The 12682-nt window shown below is 40.6% G+C and overlaps 1 protein-coding gene across 11 annotated transcripts in view; it reads left to right on the plus strand.

Moving 5' to 3' along the window:
* Nucleotides 1-2137: 2137 nt before the first annotated feature.
* CCDC169 (coiled-coil domain containing 169) overlaps nucleotides 2138-12682 on the plus strand; it is a 44555-nt gene continuing 34010 nt past the window's right edge. For 7 of the 11 annotated variants that reach the window (XR_010356288.1, XR_010356287.1, XR_010356289.1 and 4 more), the window contains exons 1-4: nucleotides 2321-2442; nucleotides 8438-8520; nucleotides 8969-9079; nucleotides 9177-9217. Coding sequence is in view for 5 of the 11 variants with exons in the window: in XM_064408998.1 (XP_064265068.1) it covers nucleotides 2336-2442; nucleotides 8438-8520; nucleotides 8969-9079; nucleotides 9177-9217 (342 nt within the window). In the remaining 6 variants the exon portion in view is untranslated. The other 4 variants (XM_064408999.1, XM_064409000.1, XM_064409001.1 and 1 more) reach the window with 4 other exon arrangements.

Raw genomic sequence — 12682 nt, forward strand, 5'->3', positions numbered from 1 at the left:
GAATGGGGATACAATTCAGCATCATAAAGTCACCCCAGAACACACTCAAGACCTCAGTCCACAAGACACTTGTGCTTTTCTCTCACCCCAGTTCCCAAACCATCAGGTGAAACACCCAGTTAGAGCTGCTGTGCTGTGCCAACCCAGCCAGTGTGGTCTGGGCTCATCCTTATGTGCACAGCGACCTGGTTCCTGAGAGCTTACCTGGATAAGACACCTAGTAATCCCTGAGTGAGGGTGGGACCTGAAAGTATCCTGGAGAGGAGGTCAAATTAAAGTCTCCTGGGGCAGAAAGAGTATGCTGTGGGTGGGGATACAGCCCCCAGTTCCCCTATGCCCTCTGTTCTCAGACTCCTTGTGATTCCAGGCCTCTTCCTGAGCTTTCTGAATGTGCCCACCCATTGAGAACAATTCATCAGGCTGGTTACATTAATCTTGAAGCAGTTCACAAAAAAACTTGTAACAAGAAAAAATGGTCACTGATTAAAAACTTTGCTACTAATATTCAGTACACTCAGTGAGTTATGAATGCTAACCTAGGTCCAAGTCATTTAAATTACTGGTTTGTTATGAAATGTGTTTTTAATATGAATCTTAAAAAGGTAGCATTCAGTAATACATGAAAGCAAAATGAGCAGCTAAATTTAAATGCAGTTACAGTGCAGCACTCTTCTAAATTTGTTTCTTGATTAAATTGTATCAGAAAATTCTGGATTTAACCCACACCAAAGATGGTAATTCACTGATTAGCTGACAGAATCAGTTACAATTTGAGACTCAAAAATCATCTCTTGCTCAAGAGGAGGAGTCTCATGTATCAGACAAGTGAAATTAAAATTATTTTTTCTTCTTAGAATCAATCTTCCCACTCTCCATCCTACCGTTGTGCTCCCATTCATTAGATCCTGCTGGATTATTGCCCTGCTGTTGCAGTATCAGTGAGGCATTAGATTGGCCAATTTCAATGTGACACCACCACTTTAGGATTACAATTCACATTTCAGAACTGACTTGTGGATGGCAATACTGGTTTATATTATGTTAAAGTGATAGTAATACATACCCTGTGTTTAAAACTTTTAAAGCAGTGCCTGTGTTACCCAGCAAGTGGTAGGGCTATGGCATTTGGCTTGCTACTCACGCAACAGAATTACTTGAACTGAGAAAACTATACCCTCTCTCATAATATATCAGTAAAGGAAAATTAAAGTCCACCCCCTTCCTGGGAAAGTGAACAGATAGTTCCTCTAGCAAGCATTAAGTCTTGTGAAATGGTGAGTTGATCTAAGAGTGCACTAATTGCTCCTAGTTTCTCCCTGTCCCTTGCATCAAGCCTGGCGTGCTTTCCTGTGCAGCTGGTAAGGCACTTCAGCTCACCAACCAACAAAAACTGTGAACATTAAACATTTTCCCTTATGTAAGTTTTCAATGTTTCAGCAGCCGTACTGGCTCACTGTAGAGCCACACAAATGTCAAAAGCTGGCACTGAAGTAGCCATAGAAGGTGAAAGGAAGAACCTTACAGAGGTGATACCACTCTTACAGCAATAATCTGATTAACTCACCCCATAAACATTTACTTTGAGAAACCCATGAACTGATCTGAAATTCCTTGTTTGAAAAATGCAACATCAAACATTTTTAAGCATCAATCGAGACCATGTAAGATAATTAAAGTATTTTCCAATATGTATTGACTAACACCACTGACTTGATCAGTGATGATGATTAAGGCAAATTATTCTGAACACTCCTATTTCAAGTTAGGGTCTTACATACTGATTAGTAAATAGCACAAATCACAACTATTGAGCATGCCAAAAAAGGGCTGGTCATGCCGTAGGCCAGGTTCCACCGTACTGTGCCTGCCTTCACATGTGGGTCACAGAGTCTACTTAAAATTGTGCTACTTCCCATGCAGAAGAAATATTTTTAAAAATCTGCACACATTTGTGTTTCCCTAGGCCACGAAAAGCTCAGCACACAGTTCAACCTACACAGTCAAAACCTTAACTGGGCCAAAGCTGTATCCTCTTTCCCCCATCCCTTTCTGGTGCTGCCCGAGCCACACGCTGGGCATTTCGCTAGACAAGAGGACAGAACAGCCCGTCAAACGCGGCGGGCGGACGGGACGGGGCAGGTGCCGGGCACCAGGGCAGGTGCCGGCGGTAGCGCCCGACCCCGTCTCCCCTCCCGGCTTTTTCTGGGCAGCGGGAGAGCCGCAGGGACTGCGGAATAAAAGGTGCCCGAGCCGGGGCTGGGGTGGCCTCAGCGCTGCCTCGGGCTCCGCCGGCCGCTCGCAGCCGTCACCCCGCGCAACGCCGGCGACGCGCGGGATGCGAGCGGGACGGGCGCCGGCAATGGCAATGGGGGAAGGCGGCGGCCGGCGGGCGGCAGAACCGGAGCGCTTGGCTCTGGAGCTGGGGCGGGAGAGGCGGAAGCAGTGAGTCCGGCGGGGGACGCGGCGAGGCCGGGCACAGCGGCGAGGCCGGGCACAGCGGCGAGGCCGGGCACAGCAGCGAGGCCGGCACGGCGGCGGCTCCGGGAGCGGCCCCGCAGCAGCGCCCGCGGGGGCTCCCGCCGCCTCCCTGCGGTAAAATGGCGGCGGCCTCCGCGGCGAGGGGAGCGGGCTGGGCCCACGGCCTGCCCGGAGCCCCTCAGCGCGGCCCGGCTCTGCTGGGCACCGGGAGGGGCTGGCCCAAGGGATGCGAGCGGCACGAGGAGCCCGAAAAAGCGGGATAATGTCAGCCGTAGCGGAAGATAGGGCCGGCTGCCGTGGTTAACCGCAGCAGGCAGCTCGGCACCCACACAGCTGCTCGCTCCCTCTCCTGCCAGTGGGTGGGATGGGGGAGAGAAGGAAGGAAGGGTGAAAGAGAGAAAATTCGCGGATTGAGACAAAGACAGTTTAATAACTAAAAAGGAACAAAAACAACGACAAAAAGGAAACAAACCCAAGAAAAGTAACTGATGCAAAAACCTCCAGGTGCTCACCACCAGTGAGCATTTCCCGAGGCAAAGCAGCCCCAGCAAGTCCCAACACCTTAGTTTTTATTTCTGAATGTGACATGATATAGTGGGCTATGGCTTTGGTCAGTGGGATCAGCTGTCCCGGCCCTGTCCCCTCCCAACTCCTTGGCACCTCCAGCCCTCTCACTCATGGGGTGCGGAGAAGAAAAGGCCTTGACGCAGTGTAAACAATGCTCGATGGTAACCAAAGCATCACTGTGCTATCAACACAGTTTTCATCACAAATCTGAAACATAGTCCCATAACTCCTACTATGGAGTGAATTATATGTGTCCAAGGCAAGCACAGTACACTGGGCTGGGAAGCCACTTGGGGGGAAAACAGAGAAGATTTTTACATGGGTGCATGCCTCGCTGGGGGAAGACAAATAAAATGGAGAACGAGGTGCTCTTTATACACTCTTCTTTCTACAGTGTTGAGTAAAAGTGGAAAGCTGGATTTCACCTGTCTCTAGGATCAGTAAATATCTCTGAGACCTCTAAGTAAGGTACAGCATCTCTGCATGCAGTTTGCAAGGATGAGGACTCATTCCTTTTAGCAGTCAGTCCCCTTGCTAAAGCAGCATTTGTTTCAGTGCTTTGATAATTGTTGATGCTCATGCCTGGTGGGATTGGTTTTTTCCCCAGTTTGCTTAGGAAGTTACACATTTTTCCCTGAGTTGAACAACATGATTGCCTTTTGAATGTTAATAAATGGAAACAGGAAATGTCAAAGTTCTTGTGCTGCCTTAATTCAGACTCTTGATATTTGCATTGACATACCATTTTCAAGCATTCTATTTGTACTGATTTTTCACCTGAACAATGTTTCTTTCCGTCTCTGAGCTGCAGACCTCTTCAAACTAGTCCTGCAGTTGTGGATTTTATAAAACGTTCATTCATAAATTGAAAAGGAAAACCCAGTACTAACAGAGTCAAAATGGCACAAAAAGTAGCTTGGACATACTTGCACCAATGACCTTTATAAATCTCCTGACTTAGTAGTAGTGTCTCAGGGTCAGTAGATCAGTTATCCTCTGCATGCACCAGTTCTTTTACCTGGCGCGTGATATTAATGATGATCAGGCAAAAAGTTGAGTTGTGGTGACTTACTTACGGATAAAAACAAAATATATATTTAATAAAAACCTTTATGGTGATGGCATGCCAGTAAAAGACTTTCAGCTCCAGCTGGGTTCTACAACTATTTTTGTGTGCAAATCAACAATATTGTCTGTTTCCCAGAAGCTATTTATTCAGCTTAATTGCCAATGACCAGGCTTGTTAGACATCTCCATCTAAACCAGTGGCATGTGTAGTCAATGAATACAGAAAAGCTTTTTGAAGGTGTGATTCATCTGACCTACTTTGCCTGGCTGTTCTACCATGAGATGACTCACACCCTGGGAGGTGCCAATTTCTCTCCCTTGGGTAGAAAGCGGAGGATGAGTGGCTTGCAGATAGATGTCTGCATTCCTTCACTGCCATCTCACCCTTGTCATCATTTTACTGGCGCATCTGATTGTTGTGCCAATTAGGCAGTTTGCTAACAGCCCACCTACCCCTCTCATTTAGCAGTCATGAAGAAGAGATTTTTACTTCACAGAGTAAATAGAATCATTCATGTCCATAAGAGGTCTGTTCCTAATGTACCTACTGACTCTTCAATGATTGTGGATATAGTACTGTGAATCCAGTTTTTTCTGACTGTAATGAAAGTCAGCTGAAATCTAACTCTGTGTTGTTGTGATCAAGATTCAGTGCACGTTTTGATTGGGAAATGTCATGGCAAATGTTTCTGGGAGAGAGAGAGAGAGAGAGAAGGCATGTAATACTGCAGTGTGCTTCTTATTAGACAAAGAGGTCTTAAAGATATATATTTATGCATGTCAGCTACTTAGTAATGTTGATGGAATTGTATGTTACTTCAGCTTCTGAGATTTCATTTCCTGTGGCTTTCCTTGCCAGGAAAGCTGCAGCATTTTCCCAGCACACTGCTGACTGCAGGTGTCAGGAGTCCGGAGCTTTCAATACTGTACATGCGCTTCCATGTGGTGCCCCTGCACTGTGCAATATTGTTTCTGCTTTGTTTGTAAATTCTGAAGGCATCTATGCATTTTATCTTCTACAGGACTCGGTAAAGAGGTGCCATATTATGGAGCTGATGCCCTAGAGCTGATGACTTGCCCTGAGTTTCTCCTGACTTTTCTCCTGAGTTTTTCTCTTGACTATAGAAAATTGCTTCAGGCAGCCTTTTGCCTGATACATGTTCCAGATATCCAGACCTGGGTAGAAAACGTGCAGGAAAACAGTTTTCATCCTAAGTGGCTGCCATTGTCAAGTAAAATAACACCTGTAGACAGCCTTAAAAAGAAATTTAGCTTTTTTTCCCCTCTTTTGTAGTTTCAATCAGAGTCTTCTTATCTGAACTGCATTTTTTTTTTTCATTTTCTTCACAAGAGCTTTTTTGTTATGCTTAGTATGCAAGGATGTGATTAGGTTCTCATGATAACTTAAATGTGAGGTTTCAGGATTTACAGGCTTTCTTCTGTGATGACTGTAAATTGTTCATTGACATGGAGAAGATTTATAGGCCTTGAATAGTCCATTTATGTCTAACACAAGTGAGGTTGCAGGTAAAAAGTGCAGTGCAGTCCCTCTAAGCAAGGACCAAGTCTCTGGCAGCTATAGGTAGCCAGCTATACACAGCTGCATTAAATTCACACTAACAGATACATGGCATAACCTTCACTTCCTTTCACAATTAGACACACAATGTCTTTCCAGAAATGCAAAATTAACATTAAACCCCAGCCATATTTATCAAGCCGCTCAAAGTGATTTATTTCTACATCCCTTCTCTGTCTGGGCAGGGATTGCATTTTACTGAATAAGCACTGCCTAAAATAGAGTGGTTTCACCCTGGATGCATTCTGGGTGCTACTGGACTATTAAATGTTTAATAATAATTCTATTTTTTTGAAAACTGGTTTCTGTTGCCACATGGAAAAAAGACTTTCTGTCAGAGTAGCAATTGCAGTGTGACACCTGACAATTTACCATTTTCGTACATATATTCAACAGAACAAAATATAATTGGAATTTGGCTTCTAGTTTTGTTAATGGTGCAGAAAGAATAATAAAATCTAATGAAAGAAATTTTGTATCTAGTCTTGGAATGGTAACAGAAATTGAAAACTGGAAACATTGGATTTAAAGAGCTTATTCTTCCTGTGTTTTCCCTCTGCATCTGAGCACTTAGTTAAGATTTCTTTGAAAACGAAAACAATTTCATTTTGATACAGCTCAGCTCTGGTTACAGCTTTGACTGTTTCTAATTTTCAGTGTTATTTCCTTTAAAAAACTCCCATTTTAGCACTCACTGTCATCATAATTTCCTCTTTTCCAAGCTCTGGGAAGTTGATAGAAATCTGCTTTGCAGAAACCTGATCTATTTGTGTTGAAATGATCGCAGCAATGTAGTAAGACTTTGTCTTTCTTCTTCCTAGCCATCTGCCTCTTTGATTTGGAGTGGGAAAAAACAGGCAGCAGCAATCAGATTTCCTTTGGTTTTCCTACATCTAAAGCTTTTTGAGTCATGCTTCAAGGCTATCTTTGGCTGGGTTTCACCTTATCCTTTTTGTCTCTAGCAAGTTACCAGTACTGTAGTTATTTTTTTGCCAATGTGCCCCCTGTCTTAATTTAACGTTGGAAAAGACAAAAAGTGCAATGGAGCAAGGAGGGCTTGGAAACCCCACCTCTCCCTTGCCATTCAAGATGTCTGTCCCACTGTTCTCCAGTGTTGTCTCTTTCACTGAAAAACTTGGTTTACCTTAAATTACTCTTCTTTATATTTGTTTGATATTTCAGCTCTTCAGCCCTCCTTATTCCAAGCTTACCTGTTCAACTCCCTATGAGCAGTTGGTTTGCTTATGCAGCTTGCAGTTGAAATCTGTTGCTTCAAGATATGAAAAAGAAGTGTCACCAACTGAATGTGAGCACAATGAGTGCAAGAGGTGATGCAGTTCCTCAGTAATCAATCTCTGTTATCAGAGATTTGATTTCTCAGAGGTTTGATAATTATTTCTTGAAGAGAATTTCTTACAGACATGTTCAGAAAATGAATATACATGTTGACAATGGAAGCTCTCCTTTAAACACTGCCCCCCCCCCCCCCCCCCAATATTACAGCCTAATCATTTTCTTTCTTGCATGTTTTAATGAACTAGACTAAAGTTTTAAAGACACCAGTTATCATATTGGCATTGTAAAGCATTTCCCAAAGGGCCTTCTTGTAGAGTTTGTGTTCTTAGTTCTTTTGGAATATCTTAATTTGGGCACTGAAAAATTGTGGTACCCAAGACCCATTGACTGTTTTTTTTGAAATGTTTGCCTTCCAAACTTAGCTTTAAAGGACAAAACCACAAACTGTCTCTGCATTTTTGGGCATTGTGTTTTTTGCTTGCACCTATCCTGATGTGGTCTGACTTCCTGAGACCTCACAGGCAGGAGCATTTCTCTATAGACATCTCCTCAGAGAACCAGACTGTTAGTGTGAATATGGTCAATAACTTATCAGTAATGTCTTCTTGATGTGATCAAGACCATAGGGTTCATTGTAAGACACTAAACTACCATCTGGCCACTTTGAAGGATGAGAGTCACTCAGAACATTGTCTGAAGCATGCCAGATGGGTTGTGCTCTTGTCAAAGTCCCCTGCTACCTTCAGCTTCTGATCATACCTTCCAAGGTAGAAAGAGCCTGGTTTTCACCATACCTTTCAGCTTTCTGGCTGACCAGTATACAGGATGGGCAAAAATATATTTTCCTAAAAAATGGTGGCTTGGGGTCCTGTATTTTTTAAACACTAACTTTAATTACTCACTTTCTTTTCTGATAGTCATAAATCATCATTTGTTTTGATTGGATTTAATATGAGTGCAATTTAGGAAATGACTATTAATCATTGAGCAGTAAGTCAAAATGAAAAACTAATTCAGAATTTCAAATAGCATATCTCTCAGGTGTAGTCTTGTTTTAAAAAATATACTCATTGGGCATCTTCTTTTACTTGAAAAACGAGGATCAATGTCCCCTCTACATTTTTTAAATTCTGATGGATGGCTAGAAAATTATTATATTTTAGGAAATGTCTGTCTTGGGGTTTTGTGGAAGTAGTTTTAGTCACAAAGTAGAAATGCTTTATTGTTTTAAAGGCACTGTACTAACCACTGTAGTAACCATATTTCAATACATTTAAGAATGGACAAGATAATGTAACTACATAGAAATGACCAATACATCTTAATCTTCTGAATCAATCTTCTAAAAATATATTTGATCTATTTTTTTTCTGATTTCAATAATAGGACTAGTACCAGAGCCATTTATTGGCTCATGTAGCAATTTATTAACTTCTTTTAATACCACAGGCAGATGCTTGAAAGCTCAATATTTGAACTGAGAAACACTGTAACAGAACTGGAAAAAAGTCTTAACAGTGTTGAAAATGAAGGTAAGTGAATTACAACTGTCTTTCTAATTTATTAGGAAACACAGAAAAATAATTATTTTAGGAAGGACCTACAGGGGCTCAAATATTTATTTAGAAATTTAAATTTTCACTTTTCAAACATGACTATTATAACTGTGGTGCTTCAGATATGAAATTAAGAAATACTAGGTGTGGCCACACTAGCTTTTTTTTGTTAATTATTCATGAAGCTATGAATAATATAAATTCAGAGTTGGTTAATATTCTGACCACAGTAAGCCTAGTGAAAATTTCTCTTGATTTGTATTTTAAAGCTCTTTTATATGCAAAGATGCTTATTATGAAGATTACTAAGTGAAGACTTTCTCAGTCTTCAGTTAGTTAAAAGGAACAGTTTTTAAAAATGATTTTGCTTAAAATGACATGAACTAATCTGGGAAATATAATAATTCTGTACTTGTTCTTTAAGATAATGAATGGAAAACCAGATATGAGACACAGGTAGAATTGAATAAACAGCTGGAAAGGCAAATTAATATTCTTCAAGATAAGGTGGAGCTTATTCGTGGAAATCCAGCAGGTAGAAATGGATATTTGTATCTTTTTTCAATAGAATTAGTGGTGATTAGAGATGTTGAAATTATATCAATGGGTCATAATTTTCTGCTTATTTATAGATAAACTGTCCCTTGTTCGCATCTTTGATAAAATGCCTGTGGTAAGTACTGTGACATTTAGTTGGCTTAACAACAAATCACAGTCTAATTGAAAAACTCATATAGTCTTTGTTTTTCATGACAAAAATAGCAGCAGCCTGGTCTGTAAGAAAAAACAATCACTTCTGCTTATGTTTTTATTGTTTCATATATGCAATTGCTTATAAAATATTGAGTGAAATCCTTATGTAAGAAGTACATAAAACCTGAATGTTGGGAAGAGTTATGTAGTGAATTTTTTTCCTGAGTGAAGGTTTTATAATTGAATCTGCAGTAAGGCTTGCGAGATGGAATAGCTGGACTAGATCTATGAATAAATGAGAAAACATTAAACCTCATGGAATCATTTAGTCTTTAACCACTTACAGTAATAAATGTCTTTAGTTTTGACCAAATGGAATTCCAGCTGTTTCAGTCTTCTTGTCCTATCACTGGGCACTTTTGAGAAGAGCCTGGCTGCTTCTTCATTCCTTCCCATCACAAATTTATACACAATGTTGAGAACGACTTGGCCTTCTTGTTCTCAGGCTGAACAGTTAGAGATCTCTCAGCCTTTCCTCATCTGTCAGGTGCTGTGGTCTCTTAATCACCTTCATGGCCCTGTGTTGGACTTGCTCCAAGAAGTCCATATCATTCTTGTACTGAAGAGTCAAGAACTGGACCCAGCACTGCCGCTACATCTCTCAAGTGCTAAGGATAAGGGTTGGATTACCTCCCTTAACCTGTTGGCAACATCTTCCTAATGCAGCCCAGGAACCACAGGCCACCCTTGCAGCAAGAGTGCATTGATTTCTTGGGGTCACCTTGCTCACAAGTACCCCAAAGACATTGCCCCAGGCTGCTTCCCAGACACCCATCTCCAGCATATACTGGTGCCTAGGATTATTTGTCCCCCAGGGGCAGGACTGCATTTACATTCCACTTGATTCCTCTCTGTCTCTTTCTGCAGCTTCTTGAGGCCCCTCTGCATGGCAACACAATCTTCTGTTGTATCAGCCAATAAGCCCAATTTTCTATCAACTGCGATAACCTAGATGAATAGTTGGAGTAACATTTTGCATAATATAGTCACAGGAAAAGTCCTCATTTTACAGTAAATTTTTGCATCTCTGAAAGAAGTGTTTGTTTTCATCTTTTAAATTTTATTCCTTAATGCACTCAATACTTCATGTCCTTTATTTCAACACAGCTTAAAACATTTTTTTCTGCAATCTTGAGGAGAAAATGCTAAGGAAAAAATCCTAGCAAATATTATGGCAATTTTGTCTTCTAAAGTAGTAAATGAAGTAAAAAAATCATTGTAGATTCAGAACTGCTTTTTCCTTAGCCTGTCATTTGCTGAAATATTTGACAACTTTTCTGCTTCTTACCAACTTTTAGAAATAGGGAAGGTAGATAAAGATATGGTAATGCCTTGTAACACATTGTGATAATGAACATTATGAAGCAGGGCTGTTGTGATTTTTATTCCTATTGCTTATACTTACAGAAGTGTTACCCTCTGACTTTTTTGGTCCTTCAGAATCTAAAGATTGTTGGGAGTTTAGTGACCCTAGAAGAGGCTGCATGCTATGTTAGTGGGAAGGATAATTATCTGCTGTAAGCAGGGTGTGAATAATTAACTGCTTTTTCTGATCTGATCCATGGCTTTCAAACAGAAAAACATTTTTGCCAGTTTTAGTGTTGTCCTAGAGACCATGGTGTTTTGTAGGTAGGCAAGATTTTTTTTTACTTTAGCAGCCAATTAAAAAGAGAACAAAATCTTCGCCATCCCACTTTCCTGTTTCACTGAGTTCATCTGAAAATACAGCTGGGACTATGTTAAAAGAATAGTCTCGAAGACAGAGAACACTGATCTAGAAAATTTACAGCAGAGTCTGCTTTGGATGATATTATTCCTGTCAGCCTGTAAAGCACAGACTGGCATGCATAGTTACAGTATCACATGTATTTATTTCTGTCCAATTGCCAGGACTCTCCTAACCAATCCAATTACACCTTGCCAGGCACTCCAGGAGGCATTACCAGAGGGATAATCTCCTTTCCCACCAACCAGTACATTTCTAATCCCTGCTATGCACTGCACTGCCTGCTCACCAATGAGCCGTGATTCTGAGAGGTTTAATTACTGTTCCCATAAAGGGAAGAATGCCAGCCTGACTGAAAGGTTCATCCTGCCAGAAGGAGTCTAGAAGAGAGCTTGAAGAGTCCTAGACTCACTTAGTGAAGCCTGGGAAAGTCTGGAGCCCATATGTTAGGCCATGCATTTTCAAGTCCTTCCACCTTAGAGTTAATAAATATGCCTGTTTGCTAACCAGAAAAGGAAGTGCTTTAAGGATTTAATGTTTCATATTTTTCTTCTTTTGATTTTGGGAGACAGAAAGAGCACAGAAATATAAAGGCATTATGTGGGCTCTGCTGTTTTTTGGTTAGTTTGTTGTTGTTGTTGTTGTTTGTTTTTTTTTTTTTTTTTTTTTTTACTGAAGCCATTCAAAAAGTGTTTATTTACAGATACTCTTGGAGAATGAGGAGCTGCTTTGCTTTTTATGTATATAATTTTAGAAGATAAAACACTGGTAAAAATTTACAGATAATTTTTTGTGGTGTTCAGGCATTTAGGTTTGTTAAAGCTCTTCTGGGGTTTTTGAGGGTTGGTCAGTGGATTAGGGGACAATATTTAGCTTCTTCACAGATGAGAATAAAGAGCAGATGTGAGTGGTAGAAAAACAAAGAGTTTTCAGCCAGTCATCAATATACATTTGCTCAAATTAAAAATGCTGAGAGTGGGCATATAAAGACATCGCGTGTGTGCCTGTAAAATCAAAAGTACACTGTGATATTCAGCTTTCAACTTGCAGTTGCATATGAATAGGAAATATATTCCTATATGAAAATACATTTCCTTCATTGCATAGGAAGGATTTCTTCACTGAAAGGCTTGTCAAGCACTGAAACATGTTGCCCAGGGAAGTGGTTGAGTCACCATCCCTGCAGGTATTTAAAAGACAAGTATTGTTGCACTTGGCAACATGGATTAGTGGTAGACTTGACACTGCTGAGTTCATGGTTGGACTTGATCCCAAAAACGTTGATTCTGTGATTGTGTGAAGCTCTATGGAAAGATTGAAAAGTGGTTCTTTCAGCAAGGTGATACAATTCCTACAACATGGCAACAGTAGACAGTAGAATTTCAGTAGATTTTGGTTTGAGCAATGTATTTAGAAAATTAAATATTATTTTCAAGTATTTATAACCTGTCTTCCCAAGAAACTTAGAATTATAATTGGAGTTACTAGAAGGACCTCTAACAATTCTTAATTTACTAAACAATTTCAGCTATATTTAACAGAGGAGTTACCTCAAGGATGCTGAAGAGATTTAGCTCACTCAAGCTAGTTATTTAAGGTCCTACTATAGTGAATAGAGGGAGGAAGACTTGTCTATAGAACAATTCAACCTATTTAGAT

This window comes from Passer domesticus, chromosome 2, assembly GCF_036417665.1.
Source record: "Passer domesticus isolate bPasDom1 chromosome 2, bPasDom1.hap1, whole genome shotgun sequence".
In the NCBI taxonomy this organism is placed as follows: domain Eukaryota; kingdom Metazoa; phylum Chordata; class Aves; order Passeriformes; family Passeridae; genus Passer; species Passer domesticus.